The sequence below is a fragment of the Nicotiana tabacum genome, chromosome 6 (assembly GCF_000715075.1).
Source record: "Nicotiana tabacum cultivar K326 chromosome 6, ASM71507v2, whole genome shotgun sequence".
Lineage (NCBI taxonomy): Eukaryota > Viridiplantae > Streptophyta > Magnoliopsida > Solanales > Solanaceae > Nicotiana > Nicotiana tabacum.
In genome coordinates, this window is record NC_134085.1 from 174,391,339 (window position 1) to 174,410,303 (window position 18,965).

An 18,965-nucleotide genomic window follows, 5' to 3' on the forward strand; every position below is an offset into this window, starting at 1 on the left:
TTTACAAAGAGTTCTCCATGGGTCAAAGTCAACACTTACCGATGATATATGTCATAGCAAAATATAATATCAAAAACATGGTACAAAGAGTGTCGCAATTAACTTTAAACCAATAGTTGCATCTGTCAACAAATAAAATTATATAACACAAACAAGAGTTCTTTTCTAGTATATCTCTAAAGATAAAGGAATGATAAAGTCATGAAATATTTTACATAAGGAATGACAAGGCTAGAACCTAGATACATTTATGAACTAATTAGACTAAGAAACAATTCATTTCAAGATTATGAAAATTTCAGCCGACCAAAAAGTTAAGAAAATATAACTTTCAAATGCAAAATTAAGTTATCTAAGGGGATATCATCAAAATACATTGGCTGCGATAAATAGATGAACTAGAACTTAATTGACTCCATTTATCTATTTAGTTTGTCTAAGTTATTTTCAATTTAACACTATAAATTGACCAATTATATTATCTATTAAATCAATTAGCAGAAAATATCAAGAACTAATTTAGCACTTGGTAGAGATATAAAGAAGCTCAAAAAATGAAAACAGATGTATATCACAAAGATGATGTACAAATAGAGAAGGGATGATGAACAAAATAAATGAAGTAACATCTTAAAAATAAATCCTAATGCTTTCCGCTTATGATATATTTCTTAATGTATAGCTCAAAAGAATATTCACTGATTTCACTACCTAAAATATTATTGGGTGAAGACAGAGGAGTACCTACATATATGGTAGAAGGGTCACGGGACCCCGTAAACATCGGAATAAATTCTGTATATATATGTATTATATGTAGATATATACCTTGAGAAATGGCTTTATATTTAATGAGGCACCCTAAAATACAAAAAGCATGTTGGGGGCATTGGTCAAAAGTGCTACTTACCTTTGCTTCCGTGCAGGATGTCCTAGGTTCGAATCTGGACTCCCTCACCTTCCTCAAATAATTTTCTTTTTCAGCTTAAATATTAATTGTATCCTAGACTTTTTATTTAGGTAGAATCTTGCCTTTTTAACTTAGGATTCAACCCCTCTCCCCCCAAGCCATTTTTTTTTAATTATTTTTTCAAATGTTTTGTGTTTTGATTAAACCCCAGCCTTAAAAGCTCTAAATCACTTCTCTCTTCCCTTTTCCCAAACTCCATACCCAACTTCACCTCCTAACTCACTTATATATGTCAATTATTACCGAAAGTTTGTCGGCATTCGGCAGGACCTAACAACTATTGGTAAAGTTCTCCACGAATAGTGCCCCCGTCATCTTCAAATCCTGGGTCCGCCTCTGAGTGAATATGTATGATACATATTAGATTTTTTCGGAAACAATCAGGAAAAATAACAGACCCATACTACAAAACATCTCATTTCAGCATTTTGAAAGGAATACCAAACATGCAATCACCAAAAAGTTCATAATTTCAAAAAAAAAACTTACCCATTTAAAGAGATCGTCAACACCGAGAAGGGCTTTACACAATGATATTGTTGAAAAAATTACTTTCTACTCCCGTAGATTTCAAATGGGTTAAAGAAATTAGAGGTAAAATTGATGAAATAGTCATTCTCGCTAACTGTATTTAACACCCAAAAGGATTTAGGGTTTGAGAACATTACCTGATTTGAATACAATCTTAGAATAAAAATGGTGTTAGGGCTTTTGGGTTTCATAAATTAGGTTCACATCTTGTGATTAAACAAAAGTGAAAGATTAAAATTTGAGAAACTTGAAGAAGTAATGGAGCTTTTGCAGAGAGAGTTCGAGAAGAGGGAAGAAGAAAATGGAGCTTTGGTCTTCTTTTGTATAGAGCTTTTTTAGGACTTAAGTATTTTTAGGTCCTTTAATTTAGTTTTTTATTTTTATATCTCAGATATTTATACAATTAGAGGCGACCCAGTCGCCACAAAACACCTTCAGAGGCGACTCTCTATTAGTCGCTACTAAACATTTGGAGCCAAATTTATGGTCATAGTGGGAACTAATAATTTAGGATTTAGTGGCACATATTAGAGGCGACCTACAAAAGTCACCGCTAAAAGTTTATATATTGTAGCGACATATTAAGTCGCCACAATAAATATACCATTTGTAGTAATAAATATAGTCGCTACTAAATATCGCCACTAAAGGACAGATTTCTTGTAGTGAAAAGAGAAAAGAAATGAAAAAAGGGAAGGCAAAGAAAAAGAAAGAAAGAACAAAAGAAAAATGCAAAAAGAAAGTGAATAAGTTGAAGGGTTGAAGGGATTCAAAAAAAGGCAATGATGCAAAGCACGGAGAAAAAAAAAAGAAAGAGAAAATGAATATCATGACCAAGAAAGAATTATGTTAAGTCTCTCTAGTTCCCCTAAGGAAAAAGAAAATGCCTCAAAGAGTCGGCAAAACATGAGCCAAAAAAAGAGAAAATGGAGTGCTTAAGGAAAGATGAACCCGTTCTATTCCAACATTTCCTACCTTAGTCCAAAAGCCTTCATTACATTCCAAAAAAGCCCTACGTGATTTCAAGCCGAGTGAACTTACATTAGTGGTGATTTACATGAGGGACAAGCATATGGTACTTAGAGTCGTACTTGTGACATTCTTTTGAGAGAGATGAGCAAACTTTTCACAAATCTTTGAATTGAGTGCTTCGTTCTAAAGTGAGATATGCTAACAGAGAGTAGAGGAGGAGGAGTTTGGGATCCACAATGACCTGCATGAAAGAGCGAGCTTCCTTGATGAATAAAGTCAACTCTTGATGCTCCAGTGTCACATTAGAATTATTTGTGCTTAATAACTCAAATCATTGTCTTGTTGATAATTCATAAGTATTGTGGATAATTGTTGGTCCCAATTGATGTGTGATTGATGCACCTTAGATTAGCTATAATAGATCTTAACTTGTGGAGGTGAAAATTACTTTATTTGCTTGAGGAAAAGCAAAAGCTTAAGTTTGGGGGAGTTGATAAGTGGGGACTTTGACTACTTATTAGCGCCTTTTAGCTTTCGTTTTAGTCCAAAGTGTTTAGTTGTATTCCCGAAAACTGATGAAATATATTTAATTGCATGAGTATTAGAAAATAAGCCATAAAGATAAAAATCCAACTCAAAAAGGAGTGATATGAACTCAAGGACAACAATCAGGCACAAAGACTTAAAGTGCGGACCGCAGATTTTCCATTTGCGGCCGCAGAATGTGAAGGGAAGTCTATCAGAAGACCAGTGCAATGTGGAGACCGCACAAGCTATGCCAGAGCTACACTTCAGAGAAGTCTCATTTCAAGTTCAAAGGAGAATGCGGACCGCACAATTATTGTGCGGCCGCAGAAGTCAGCTATGCAGTCGCACTCAGAAATGTGCGGTCCGCGTAAGAGCCCTGTGCAGCGGTACCAAGATTTGTGCGAACCGCAGAACATGAGACATGCGGTCGCATTCTAGAATTGTGCAGCCACAGATTCCACTCCTGTCAAGTCTGAGGCAAAGTGCGAACAACACATGGACTAGTTTGACGAAATTAGGTCAAGTTTTGAATATTGAAACTCTTGTAGCCACTTTTTCTTACCGCTTTAGGCAACTTTAGTTTACTTTGGTGATTTAACATTGTATTTTTATCTTTTAATCTTTCAATATGAGTTTTATCATCTTTTCTTCCTTGTTTTCTTTTATACCCATTATGAGTAGCTAGATTTTTAACTAGGGTTGTGACCCAATCTTAGTGTGTAAACCTAATGGGTATTTAATTTATGGCTTGTTTATGATTTTGTGTTTATTATTTAGCCTTGTTCTGGCTTTTAATTGTAGAATTAATAGTTGCAATATTAGTTCATGCCTTTGACTTGGTATCTACTTGAGAAAGAGAGATTTAGTCCAGGAAAACTTAGCTAACAAGAATTTGGGATGAAATCAAGAGATTGATAGTCCCAATTAAAGGGTTGAACCTAGAGATAGTAAAATCCAACTTGAGCATTTTATCAATTGTTTGGTTCAATACCCATTTGGACTTGAGAAAGCCAAATTGGGCGAAATCACCCTCTTATCGAGAGGTATTGAGTGAGTGCTTGATTTGATAGATATAATACATCCCAACCAACAAAACAAGCTTTAAACTTTACAACCCGTTAGGCAAACACCTAGGTGAAGGTCATAGCCCTAAGCCTTTTACATTATTTGAAAACAACAACAAAAATACAATTTCTTAGTTTCAATTGTTTATCTTGCAATCTTAGTTTAAATTAGACCTAGACACAACCAATTTTGTGGAAGTTCAATCTAAGATAGTTTAAGCTCATTCACTACAATATATACTGCTAAATCGCGTTCATATAGCTCCCTGTGGAATTTGACCCCGACTCTCAATTGGGTATTACTATTGCATTGACTGTTTCATAACTTCGAATAGAGGTGTGACTTGGACAATATCAATGGCCATGGCGATAAGACTGAATGTAATTGTTCCCTGGGTTGGTAAATCATCGGAGCATATCTTTGGCATTTGTCACATTATTGTACGAACTCTTTCGCATCCTTTTCCATGTCGATTTAGTAATAGCCAGCTCTTTCACCTTTTGACCCAATGATTTAGCGCCTGAATGATTTCCGCAGGTGCCTTCATGAACTTCCCTTAAAACATATTCGGTATCTCCGGTCCCAAGAATATTGCTAGTGGGCCATCGAACATTCTTCTGAACAAAGTTCTGTCCTCGGACAAGCTGAATTGGGCAGCCTTTGTGCGTAGGGCCCTCGATTCCTTTAGATCTGAGGGAAGTTTTTCGGTCTTCAAATACTCTATGTATTTATTTCTCCAATCCCAAGTTAAGCTTGTGGAGTTTATTTCGGCGTGACCTTCTTCTATTACTGACCTCATGAGGTATACGACTGCCCCTCGAGTTGAGCTCGTCATCTTCGACCGACGACCCTAAGATTGCAAGGATATCTATCTTACTATTTTGATCTCGAGGTACGTGTTGCAAAGTCCGTTCTTTGAACCGATGCAATGTTACTTGTAACTTGTCTAGGTACCTTTGCATTCATTTTTCTCTGACTTCGAACGTTCCTTAACTTGATTCACTACAAGGAGGGAGTCACACTTAGCTTCGATCACCTCGTCCCCAAGCTTTTGGATATTTCGAGACCTGAAATCGTGGCCTCATATTTGGCCTCATTGTTAGTCAATTTTACAGTTCTAATAGATTGTCTAACTATATTGCCTGTGGGTGGCTTCGGTACGATGCCGAGTTCGGACCCCTTTACGTTCGAGGCACCGTCTGTAAAGAGGGTCCAAAATCTCGAAGATGTTCCCGAGTTTACCAACAACTCTCTTTTGACTTCAGGTATTAGGGCCGGCGTAAAGTCGGCCACGAAATCTGCCAAAATTTGAGATTTAATGGTTGTTCGGGGCTGATATTTGATATTGTACCCGCTAATTCTACCATTTGGCCAATCGTTCCGAGAGTTAGGGTTTATACATTATATTTTTTAATGGGTAGGTTGTGACAACATATATAGGATGGTACTGAAAATATGGTTTTAGTTTTTTAAAGGCGCTTAGCAAAGCGAGTGTCAATCTTTCTAAGTGAGGATATCTAGTTTCGGCTTCACCTAAGGTCCTGCTAACATAATAAATTGGAAACTACGTACCTTGTTCTTCATGGAATAGGACTCCATTAGCTCTATTTTCAATACCGCTAAATAGAAGTATAGTCATTCGTCTTCCCTCGACGTGTGAAGCAGTGGCGGGCTCGATAAATATCGCTTAAGTTCTTCTAAGGCCCGTTGGCATTCCGGGGTCCATGTGAAGTTGTTTTTCTTCTTCAGTAACTAGAAAAATCGATGGCTTTTAGCAGAAGACCTCAAGATGAATTGCCCCAAGGCGGTAATGCGCCTAGTTAGCCTTTGTACGACCTTGACATTATCCACTACCGTGATATCCTCGATAGCTTTGATCTTGTTGGGGTTGATCTCGATTCCTCGGTTAGACACCATGAACTCGAGAAATTTACCTGATCCGACTCCAAACGCGCACTTTTCTGGATTCAGCTTCATGTTGTACTTCTTTAATATACTGAAGGTTTTCTGGAAATGCTTTAAATGGTCCTTTGCTCGCAGGGACTTAACTAACATATCGTCAATGTAAACTTTCATCGATTTTCCTATTTGTTCTTCGAACATTCGGTTTATTAGGCGTTGATAAGTGGCACCGACATTTTTTTAATCCAAATGGTATTATGTTAAAGCAGTATGTGCCATACTTAGTGATGAAAGAGGTCTTTTCTTGATCATCCAGGTTTATCCGTATTTGGTTGTACCTGGAGTAAACACTGAGAAAACTGAGGACCTCATGGCCGGCAGTGGCATTGATCATGTGATGATGTTAGGCAAAGGGAAAGAGTATTTGAGCATGCCTTATTTAAATCTTTATAATCCACACACATTCTTAGTTTGTTCTCTTTTTTAGGAACTACTACATTTGCTAACCATTCCGGGTATTTGACCTCCCGGATGGACCCTATTTTAAGGAGTTTAGTTTCCTCATCCTTGATGAAGGCATGTTTGATCTCGGATTGAGGTCTCCTTTTCTACTTCACCGGGTGGAATTTTGGGTCCAGGCTCAGCTCGTGAATAGTGATCTGCGATCCAGTAGGATCCTTGTCATATCGAGATGGGACCAAGCAAAACAATCCATGTTAGCTATAATAAATTGAATGAGATTTTTCCTGAGGTCAGGAGTTAACTCTGTGCCTAGGTATACCTTTTAATCGGGAATATGTTCGATCAGCATGACCTGCTCCAGCTCTTCGACCATTGCTTTGGTATCGTCCGAATCATCGGGAGCTATAAAGGATCGAGGAACCCTGTAATCGTTGTCTTCGTTATCCCTTGCTTGTCCGGTTGCATCGAGGCTGGCATCAGTGATTGCTATTTGGCTTCTTGTTTTGCTTTCGAACCTGAGTCCTTTGTCGATGAGAGTGTTCATATCGAAATTACTTTATCGACGACAAATATCTCTTTTGCGGTGGGTTGCTCCCCATAAACCGTTTCTACCCCTTCTGGTGTTAGAAATTTTAATACCTGGTGAAGGGTCGAGGGCACAACTCTCATGTTGTGGATCCATGGACTCCCAAATAGAGCATGGTACCGCATGTCCCCTTCAATCACATAAAACTTGGTCTCCTGGGTGGTACCAGCTACGTTTACCGGTAACGTTATTTTTCCCTTAGTAGTTTCACAAGCCATGTTAAATCCGTTTAGCACTCGGGCCGCATGCACAATTTGGTCCTGTAGGCCGAGTTATTTTATGACCCTCGATCGAATGATGTTGGCCGAGCTACATGGATCAATTAACACACGCTTAACTCGAGTTTTATTCATGAGTACAAAAATTACCAGTGCAATTTTATGGGGCTGCATGATACCTTCTACATCCTCGTCATTGAAAGATAAAGTTCCTTTTGGTATGTAATCTCGGGTATGTTTTTCCCTTATGATTGATACTTTGGCATTTTAACATCGGACCTTGAGGAACATCGACCTCTCTAATGATCATATGAATGATGTGTTGGGGTTCATCTTGCTCGTTGTTTATTGGAATCCCTATTTCTGAAATGATTCTTGGCTCGGTCGCTCAAAAATTACCAAAGATGTCCGTTGTTGAATAACCATGCTACTTCTTCTCTCAATTGTCGATAATCCTCCGTTCTGTGGCCAAGTGTGCCATGGCATTTGCATATCTGCTGGGATCCATTTGGGCTGGATCGTTTTGTAAAGGCCGAGGCCACTTAGTATCTTTGATGCGTCCGATAGTCGATCTGATGGCAGCTGCATCAACATTAAAGTTGTAGTTTGATAATCGTGGTGCTTCTTTAGGTCTAATAGGTCTATCGAAATCGTTCTTGCTCATGAGCCCTCGAGAGCTCTGGCTCCGATCACTTCTCCTTTCATTTCGTGTAGAATTTTTCCCAGATCCGTTGTTCCTACGATCTCCATTATACGCTGGTATCTTTCTCTGTTCGACCTCGGTTCTCGGTCAATATCGTTCTTGATTATATTGATGGGTCTAATAGGATAAACGGATCCGGAAGGAGACCCAAGTTGATCTTCTTCGACCCTGATCTTCAATTGGTACCGGTTATGCACATTAGGGTTGTGCACGGATCGGATCGGATTTAGTACATTTTGAATTCGGATTTCGTATTTCGAATTCTAGAAAATGCAATCCGAATCCGATCCGAATCCGATCCGAATCATATCGGATCGGATTTTAAAGTTTGGATTGGATCGGATTTTCGATCATATTATTATGCCTCAAAGTTGCAAACTAAAATGTATATTTTCTTTGTAAAAGAGGTAAAATATTAAGAAAAATTCATGTTTATGCAATTATGAGAGTACTATGGTGCCAATATAGCTAAATCTAGCAATTGTAAAGGCAATAACCTGGAGGAAGATGTAAAGGAAGTACTGACTATCCGAAATTAAAGTGTAGTATTTATACATTGCCTAATAATTTTGGATTTCGGATCGGATTAAAATAAACCATTCCGATCTGAAACTCAAAATTTTAATAAACATAATCCGAAATTCGAAATTGAATTGATCGGTTCGAATTTCGGATATCCGATCCGAATGAACAGCCCTAATGCACATCGGCCCAAGTAACATCAGGGTACTCTATCAGATTCCGCTTTAACTACTGCGAAGCCACCGAGCTTCGAACATTGAGTCCTTCGGTGAAAGCTTGAACAACCCAATCATCAGCGACCAGTGGTAGGTCCATCCGTTCCATTTGGAATCAAGACACAAATTCTCTAAGCATTTTATTGTCCTTCTGTCTTACATTGAAAAGTCCGATTTCCTAGTTTCGACTTGATGGCCCTGACGTGTGCCTTTACGAAAGAATCTGCAAGCATAGCAAATAAGCCAATAGAATTAGGTAGTAAAATATGGTACCATATATATCTCCCTTTAACAAGGTCTCTCCGAATTTCTTTAGCAGGACAGATTCGAGCTCGCCATCCTCTAGATCATTCCCTTTGATATCACATGTGTAAGAGTAAGAGGTGACATGCTCGTTTGGATCGGTTGTCCCATTGTACTTAGGAATCTCGGGCATGCGAAACTTTTTTGGGATCGCCTTTGGAGCAGCGCTCAGGGGAAAGGTTTTTGCACGAACTTTTTGGAGTCCAGTCCCTTCAATATTGGCGGTACCTCTGGGATTTGATCGACCCTAGAGTTGTAAGTTTCCACCTTCTTGTCGTTTGCCTCGATCTTCTTTTCCCCCGACTCAATTCGTTTTGTTAGCTCTTCGAGCATCTTCATGATTACAGGATTGGTCTCCGATTCTTTCTCATTCGATTTCCTTGAAACCGATTCGACCCTGTGAACAACTTCCTGTGACGACTCAGGCTCAATCCTACGGTGGGCGCCAAAGTGTTTACCCTTAAAATTGGATAATTGAATTTGTACGCAGTTTTAAGGATACGTGATATAACTTGATACATATTAAGAAGACATATTAATATTAAAATTAACGATAATAAAATAAATGCAAACCACAAAATTGAACAGCCTTAGCCTCTGAGTTTGATCATCCTTGAGCCACGAAATGTCTCAACTAGTATTAGAACTGAACAACAAGATGATAAGAACTAGAAATGATCAGTATATTGCTTCTTTTTACGTGTTACAAAATGTTCTACAAATGATCAGAACCCTCTTTTATATAGTTGGGGTATTCTACTTTTGGTATAATTCTATACAAGGTAAAAATCTCATAATGTGCTAATTAACTGGCTTCTTCTTGATATGCGCTGAGATTTTCGCCGTGATCCTAGACCGATTGCGGATATTTCGGCTTTTCGTTGTTTGGCTCAGTAAGTTTCCCTCGATCTTGCTCGGTCTCGATCTTACTCGGTCTCGATCTTGCTCGGTCTCGATCTTGTTCGGTCTTTGGGTCACGAGCTCAATAATCTAATTTTGGGCCTTGGTTCAATATAATCTGAGCTCAAGCCTTGACCTGCCATGTTTCAACCTCGATTGGTCAAACAATGGACGAACCTAGTTTCGACATTTTAGAGGTATATAACACATATTGAATACTCTTTATCGGAAATTTTTTACTTTTTTCAAATTTAAATACCCCTAAATAAATTCTTAGCTTCACCACTGTCTTTTGCTAGAAAATTTAATCATAATATATTTTCATTGGTTCTGCAAGTTTGCCACTAGAATTGTCTAAAAGCCATATCAGATCACCACAAATTGTACACTAAGAAATGGGGACCGCTAAAGATCACATCAAGACTGAATTGTCGAACTAAAGGGAATATTGTTGTCTAATATACATTTAGAAAAACCAACTAATAATAATAAAGGACGGTTAATGAACAAGAAATGAAGTCATTTAGTCACATCGTTATAAAGGACTTGTATGAGTAGCACATGATTAGCACATGATTAGCTTATCCTAAAACTATTTGTAATCAAGTAGCTCTAAACCATTTAAATAAGATGGATGTAGGCTCATAGTCCGACAATACCATAACAAGTAGCTATCGCAAGGCCATTTCGACCAATTAGCTAATAACCTTCCTCATATGGACAAAAATTGGAAGCAAAAAATAAGAAAAGCGTAATTAATTCAAATAGCCGTTCACCCAACTTAAAATTGTCGGTTATAGTATAATATATATATATATATATATATATATATATATATATATAATCAATGTATAATCTATGTATATGACTAGAAAAAGTAAACAATAAATATGAACGACTATTTGTGTAAAGATTCCGATTTTTACGCCTGATATATTTGTTTGATTTAAATAAAGATTGAGGCTTCAGAGTAAAAATTGTACGTGGCGCCCTATTTGGTCCCCCCATTTAACCTATACTCATTTTTTAAAAAAGTTTTAAATTATACTCACTTTTTAAACAATTTCAGCCCCCTTTCTTCTTCTTCTTCTTCTTCTTCTTTTTCTTCTTCTTCTTCTTCTTCTTCTTCTTCTTCTTCTTCTTCTTCTTCTTTATTCTGCTGATGTTGGTGCTGCTATGAAAGTTCAGTTCATGGGATGATTGCCATAAATATGTTTATTAGATTATTTAAAAATAAATTATAAATAATTACGTAAGTTAGTAGACAATAATTTGTGAATATTTCCACGTACATAAGTTAGTATACAATGATAATTCAAAAATTATGATTTAGATATTGTTGACAATCTGATTATTTATCTAGTATGTTAGAAATCCATGACAAAAAACTTCAGCTTATATAGTGCTGAAGTTTTTACAAATAAACTAGATAACTTCAGCATCTTCTGCTGAAGTTTTTGAAAAAGTTTTATGACAAAACTAATGAATCCAGGACAAAAAAACTTCAGCTTTTAGTGCTGAAGTTTTTACAAATGAACTAAATAACTTCAGCATCTTCTGCTGAAGTTTTTGAAAAAGCTTATCCAGAACAAAAAAACTTCAGCTTATTTAGTGCTGAAATTACTAAATAACTTCAGCATCTTCTGTTGAAGTTTATGAAAAAGTTTAATGACAAAACTAATGAATCCGGAATAAAAAAACTTCAGCTTATTTAGTGCAATTACAAATAAAAACTTCAGCAAATAGAGAACAAAACTTCAGCTACTATACTTAAGTTCAGCAATTACAAAAAAACTTCAGCAAATAGAGAACAAAACTTCAGCTATTACAAACAAAAACTTCAGCACACTTGGTTCAGCATACTTGCTACTTCAGGCCCGTCGACTAGAATGCTGAAGTTTTGCGTGATTGCATTTGCTTCTTCAGCCTTGTATGCTGAAGTTACGCGAAAAAGTGGGTACACTTGCAATTTTTTTTACAAAGCGGACACAAGTTAAAACGTGACCCAAAAAATGGGTATAGATACAAATGCCCCGACTTCGGACTGCAGTTACGACGCACTTGAAATTCCAACTATTACAATTAAACGAATAGAGTAACATTTCAATGTCTTATACTAGTTCTGATGATCAATTTGCGGCCCTGGGTTATACTACCCATTAAGTTGCCAAAGCATTATTTTATTAATGCGAAACCCTTTTAAAATCCAGCCTCCTATTGTCACCTAACGGTCTTCTCTTGCTTTAATTTGTAGTGTCCCAGAGATTTTTCTTACTTCATCTTAAGTTATTAATTTTAGCGTACACGCTTTCATTAGTATTCTTTTAATACCTTATTGAAAGCCACTAGTTTAAAAAAGGAGAAAGAGATGTGCAGTTCTCATTTCTTATTGACAAAAATTTCCAATTATAAAATAAATATGACACATAGGTACAAGTCAATCAATCTATATATCAACAGGAATCTGAATTCGTACAAGAAATGATAAATCACTTTTAACTAACACTTAACAACAAAAATGTAAAGGCTAAAGTAATGACTTCAGTAAGCGAATTGTCAATTATGAAACTAAAATTTATATCTACATTTTGGACATCGTACCTCCAAATCATAGAGAAATACTATTACACCTGATTAATTAATGCCGCAACTAGTTTCTTACTTCAGCAAGCGAAAGTTACTATCAGGCTGTCTATTTGCCGTCGAAGTTGATTTATTCGGAACAATTTGAAGAGCAATTAATTGGATATATTATTTCTTTGAGGTAGATGGGAAGCTGAAAAGAACTGGAAATGGTTCGGTAACCTTCAAATTTTGGCCAGATTTTTCTTCAATACCACCTGCATGATTTCCGCCGCTTGAGCCAATGATAGATGTAAGAGCTACAGCCAATGCAGATTGAAAATTTGGATCGGATGTTATTGCTTTTGTTGCAGCTGCAATTGTACCTTGTGTTAATAAAGTTTGTGTAGGTTTTGCACTAATATTATTTTGTAGATAAGATTGGAAAATATTTTCTTGTGGCTGTTTTGCAAAGCTGAGAGAACTAATTTCTTGGTTCTTGGGATAGGCCCCATTACTCCAAGACACGGGAAGAAGAGGATTAGAGTCCAAGGAACCAAAGTTGAGAATATTTGTAGAAGAATTATATCTGGGGAGATAATTACTACTCATTCTGTTATGGTTGGGCAATAAGGAAGTGGACGAGCTTGAGGTTAAATCAAGAGTGATTGTAGGGGGCGAGGATGAAGAAGAGATGGATGTATTTTGAAGGTAAAATGGTTTTGGGTTTGAGCTATTGGAGAGATACAAGTTGAGTCCATTGATATTGGTGGTGTCAGTTGCTGGTAGATTGGGGCCTGATTCAGAGGTGGACGATGAAGCAGATAATAGCATGGAAGCAGCTGCTGAAGTTGTGAAAGCCATAGATGTTGCTGAAAGAGAAAGTGGATGATTGTGTGTTCCTTCATATGTAGTGATCAAGATTGACATATCCTCAATGCATCTTTGAACCTGTAATCCAATTGCATAGAGTACAAGGGTGAAAACATTATATTTTTGATTGGTATTCAAGTATAGAATCCTATAAATTTTCTAAAAATAAAATTTATATATTTAAAACTACATTATAATTAAGTATTACAAGTCAACATAGCTAATTGTTCCAAATTTTTTTTTAAAAAGTTTGAGAAAATTGTAATCAAAGAAAAAATTGTTTAACTCCCTAAATTGTATATCTTCACGTAAAATGGGACGAGGAAGTAATACACAACCAGAAAGGATCCTTTGGTACCTGAATAAGGTGGAATAAAGGGTGGTACTAAATTTATTACTACTATATTTGGTTGACGGTATAAATTTATCCCGGGATAAATTTATACCGTCAACCAAACATAAACTTGGTACATTTTATCCTACTTTTCATGTGAGATAAACTAGTTTAAGGATTATAATCCCATGATAATAACTCCGAAACAATTTGGTCCGTGTACCAAACGATCCGAAGTATACAAGGATATCATATTTTTGAGATTTAACGTGATAAACATTAATATTACCTGCTTTCTCACTGGGCAGGAGGGTGCTACTGTGCAACGGTAGTAAGCTCGAGGACATGGGTTTCCTTTTGCAATTTTTTGTCCATATTTCCTCCATTGACATCCATCATTCATCTAATATTTATGATTAATGAATATGAAAAAATTAATTCGTTGCAGTGTTCACTTCGTTATAATAATTTGTCACTAAAAAACTATTCCACAAACTAGCTTCATGAAATTAAATACTAATATTTCATTCTTACCGTCGGGGCATCACATCTGACTCTAACAGAAACCTTTGCTCTTTTAGAAGGGTTTAGTTGTGTATCATCTTCTCCATTTCTCATTGTCTTGAGAATTTTATGGGGTGGCCATGTTTCTCCTTTTTCGTCCTTAACTTCCTCTGAGCTATTCTCTTCACTGATATTTGCAGTTGAAAATTCTGTCGGTGTTGTTTTTACAGACAAATCAATCCTGCAATCCAATCCTAGGGTTAGGCCTCCTTTATTGTCTTCTTCCTTTGCATTATCTTTGCTCAAGATTTTGGATAACTCTTCCTTTTTAATGTCGCTTGAAGTTCTTCCTAAGCTAAGGGAGACAAATTTAGCTTCGTTACATTCATTATGCCGAGTATTAATAATATTAATATTGGTTTTTTCAGCATCTCTTTGAACAATGTCGTGAAATTGCAGCTGAAGGTTACGATAATCCTTCATAATTCGATCCAAGTGCATCTTCAGCCTCTGATTTTCTTCCATTACCTCTTTCATATCAGCTTTCACTGATTGTAGCTGATCGTCCTACAAAATCAGACACACATCCAAAAAAAAGAAATCAGTTGAATCACTAAATTAAAAATGGATATATAGTTGGAAGGACCAGAACTACGTACTTTACTCAATTGCAACTATACCCTTGAGGTACTATACAAAATCAGACACGCACCAAAAATAAAAAATAAAAAATAAAAAAAGAATCAGATGAATCACTAAATTATAATGGATATATAGTTGGAATGACCAGAGCTACCCATGAGGTACAGATGATTATCTTTTTGTGATCTTTAGTCTTGCCCAAGAACACCGGCAAGAAGAAGACCTAGAATATATATAATGATAAAATAAACTCCTTAAATTTTATCATGTGTGGTTTATTCTTAGAAAAATATATATAGCCAAAAATTGGTTATCCATAAGTCAAACAGGTCGGTTCTGACCAGTAAGGATGACTATGCCCTACTTTAATTGCTGTGGTCAAAGGTTTGGAAATTAAAGACTGAAAAATTAATGTTTGAACAACTCTGCCAGTTACTATATGACTTTTTCCTGCCAAAACATTTCAGAAACAAGTTGATTGGTTTGAGGGTGTTTGGATTCGCTTTTTAAGCTAATCAAATTAGTTTTTAAGCCTTTTTAGTTTTTTTAGTGTTTGACAAAGTAAAAAATATTTAAAATAAGTATAAAAATACTTAAAACAAGCCAAAAGCAAGAAATTGAATAACCCTAACTTATTGTTTTTTGGCTTAAAAGCTATTTATGCTCAAAAATTTCTTTTGTTTAAGCCAATTCAAATGGGCTTTTTATCTTGCATGTCTCTTTTCTTTTCTGTATTTTCATATACCATCATCTTGATGCGGAAGGCATCAACCTTTTCAGCTATATTTCCAAGTTATATGAAGATAGCTTAGCTAGCGTTTGAAACTTGAAATAAGAATTTTTGAAGTTGTATTGAAAAGTAATTTTTGAAAGTTGAAGTTGCGTTTAAATATGTATTTTATTTGAAAGAAAGCCGAAATTTTGTGAGTGGAAAAATAATTTTTACCCAGAAAATGCCCTAAACTAGTTTTTGGAAACTTGAAAAATGATTTCAATTTTTTTTCCTTCAAAAACTGATTATATTACATTAACAAACAATTTTTTTTTTTTTTGAAAAAAAGTAGCCAAAATCTATGGTCAAACGGAAGCTTAGTAATCATGCATAAAGTTTAAGGAGATTTCGCTGGGGATATAACATAATTTTGTTTATATGTACTCTTTTTCCTCCAAACTATTCATAATTATGAAGTATTAGCATATTGCAAGTTAGTGCAGTGATATAGAAACTAATCACATGCATAATTCAAATATTGTGAACTGAATCGGAAACTCAATTAGGAATGGACAAGATTCAGGATATATCAATTATACCTCCTTGTCACTGTCGATATCCTTTTGCTGAGGAGACTTCGAATTATTGTCCTCATGGACTTCTCTTTCCTTCCCGACCTGTAGCATATTGCATATCAATATATCATCACGTGAGATCTAAATGGAGTACAACAACAACAACATACTCAATATATTCTCACAAATGATCTAATTAATGGAGTAATAGCTGAAATAGGTTAAGCTCAGTTAATAATATAATTTCCATCATCGTTCATGTTTTTTAAAAATCATCCTTTGTATTTGATTTATTTATAGATAATTTTTTGACTTAAGAAAATGGCCTCGCCAAGTTATCAGTTGAAGGAGAGGAGGAAAAATTAATATATTAACCATAATTGTAAAAACGGTTCTCCTAGATTGGAATTGAATCGTATTAAAATCAACAAGCAAGACTGTACCTGCTGCAGTTTGGAGCTCACTTCCTTTTCTTATGCAGAATATAGATTTAAAATTCTATATATAGATGTCCCAAAAATTTTCTCTTTTTTTTTCAACACAATTTTAGAACCACGCAGACATTTTAAAAAGTTGGATTCAAAAGAGAGTCTTCGCATAAATATATTCATTATCTCATGCATCACTCATATGGAACCTAATAAAATTTATTTCATAGTATAGTGTATATTTGGACGACAGAAAGCTTTGAATAAAAGAAAAAAGAGTTGATATATGAAGCACTAGAGCAAGGTAAAGTTTACCTTAAGAACATTACTGTTTTCAAAAAAACCTTCCTTATCAGAATTGGATTGATCAGCTAATTTGTTATTCCTCTTCTCCTCTTTGACTAAATCTCCATTAATAGATTTTCTGAAAGTAGCTTCCATGTCATAGACCTTATCTCCTCTATTCTGTCTTTCTTTCTCTGTGAATTTTCACCTTTAGCTATATATTTCTGAAAAGCAAAGGTCTGTTTTATAAGGAAGAGCCAACAGTATTTGACTTGTCTAAACTAATAAAAGTTCAAAGTGATAGCACCACAAACAAAAATGTCAATGGCCCAGTTGCACACAACTTAGGAATATACTGATATTTAATTAATTAGCTATTTTTTCTTAATTAATTTTTAAAATCCATATTTTAAAAAATGCTTGAAGAAGAAATCAAATTCAACGCTGAAGTCTTTTAAATAGGTTATGTAAAATGTCAGAAAAGAGGGTTTTACTCCGCAAGGTTCGGTCTCCAGACTCCACACCATGTCTGAGTTTTATAGATAGTATTGTTGTCTTTTAATTTCCTCCGACCTAACTAGTTGCAACTAGGGGTGTACATGAACCGGGTTGATTCGGTTTTTATCAAAACCAAACCAAACCAACTATATCGGTTTGGATTGATTCGGTTTTGTCGGGTTTTTCGGATTTTTTTGTTACATGAATATTATTTCAATCTTATTTTATTAAAATTGTAGATAAAGCTTTGATAAATGAATATATGTTTAGTAAATATGAAAAAAAAATTGACAAACATATAATCTATTAAAATATTTTAATGGGAGAATTTTTTTAGTAACACATGATAGTTATTTTCTTAGTCGTCTAACAATAATTTTTCGTTAATTTACGCTTTCAAGGTTAATACATGAGAGGATACCAAATATTTCTACATTTTCTAAAGAAAATTCACTATAAAGTCTTAAAAATATAAATAAAATTTATATATTTATATGTCGGTTTGGTTTGGATTTTTTTACTCAATACCAAACCAAGTCAAACCAAACCTAATCGGGTTTTTTAATCGATTTGGTTTGATTTTTCGGTTTGGTGCGATTTTCCGGTTCGGTTTGAACACCCCTAGTTGCAACAGCTGTTGTTGAAGCTTCCTACGTTAAGGGAAGTAACATGGCCACGCTGCTTGCTAGTGAAACAGCTAATTAGCTAGCTATTAGGATTTCTCTTTTAATTTACAAGTTTAATTGTAGTCCTTTTTAGATCAATTGCCAGTAATTAATGATGAGTCCACTTTTGGATATATCTTTGAACTGGGAAATCTAAAACCTATTGCACCAGCTAACCATTTCATTTTTTACAATCATCTGGTCCGAAAATAATTGGCCAATTAATCTAGATTTGTGTTGCATGGGACCCATTAAGGAGATAAGCATCCCTTACGAGGGGTTTCTCCATTGGCTAGACTCGAATTTGAGATATATAATTAATGGCACAGGAATCTTATATATTCCACCACACCCATTAGAGCTGACAATTTACAAGTTAATTAAGCCTCTTGAATTAAGAATGGACGAACACAAAATATTCTCAAGCAATCAAGATGATATCCCTAAAACTTTTTAAACATAGAAGAGAGAGATATGATGTAGCGTGTGTACTTAATTATATATTGATCAAGTCTGACTTGAGTTGAGGTAATTTATTTACTTGCTTGCTTCAGACGTGCAGGTTAACAATCCAACTTTAATATTATAATTCTGTTAGTGCATGATCATGATTTTATTAATACTTCTCAAAAGCATTATAATATGCGAAAAAGGAGTAGAATTAATCAAATTTTAAATGCCCAATATAACGGCAGGAAAGACCATTGAATTTTATATTTAGTCTTAATACCCCTTACATATTTGTCCAGCTAAAGCATGGAAGCCATTTTCTTACTAAATTTTTCTCTATGCATGATTTGAGTCATTTTTATGTTTTACTACAATCGATTAAGCATGATCATATTTTCATAATATAGTCTCATAAACAGACGTAAAGTATTGTTTTATTATGGATCTACTACGAGAAGGTCAATATGCAATCTTAGCGTTTCAAATGTCTACTGAGGTGTGTGAATTTTATAAATGTCAATGAGTGAAATTTCAAAAGATATGAGGAAGAAAGGCACGAG

General features: G+C 35.3%; 1 protein-coding gene across 1 annotated transcript; it reads right to left on the reverse strand.

Annotated features, from left to right (window-relative positions):
* Positions 1 to 12,319: 12,319 nt before the first annotated feature.
* On the reverse strand, positions 12,320 to 17,018 carry LOC107811446 (WRKY transcription factor 72A-like). The gene is made up of 5 exons (XM_016636374.2): positions 16,823 to 17,018; positions 16,104 to 16,181; positions 14,181 to 14,717; positions 13,936 to 14,049; positions 12,320 to 13,390 (listed from the first exon to the last, which is right to left on the reverse strand). The coding sequence occupies exons 1-5, from the start codon at positions 16,946 to 16,948 to the stop codon at positions 12,629 to 12,631; spliced, it is 1,617 nt and encodes a 538-aa protein (XP_016491860.1). The 5' UTR covers positions 16,949 to 17,018; the 3' UTR covers positions 12,320 to 12,628.
* Positions 17,019 to 18,965: the final 1,947 nt, after the last annotated feature.

Bases quoted from the DNA above. Each gene is read 5' to 3' on its own strand.
- LOC107811446 (XM_016636374.2), bottom strand. From the start codon at position 16,948: ATGGAAGCTACTTTCAGAAAATCTATTAATGGAGATTTAGTCAAAGAG. The intron at 16,182-16,822 runs GTAAACTTTACC...AATATGCTACAG, and splicing joins AAAACAGTAATGTTCTTAAG to GTCGGGAAGGAAAGAGAAGT. The intron at 13,391-13,935 runs GTAATATTAATG...ATTGGATTACAG, and splicing joins CCTGCCCAGTGAGAAAGCAG to GTTCAAAGATGCATTGAGGA.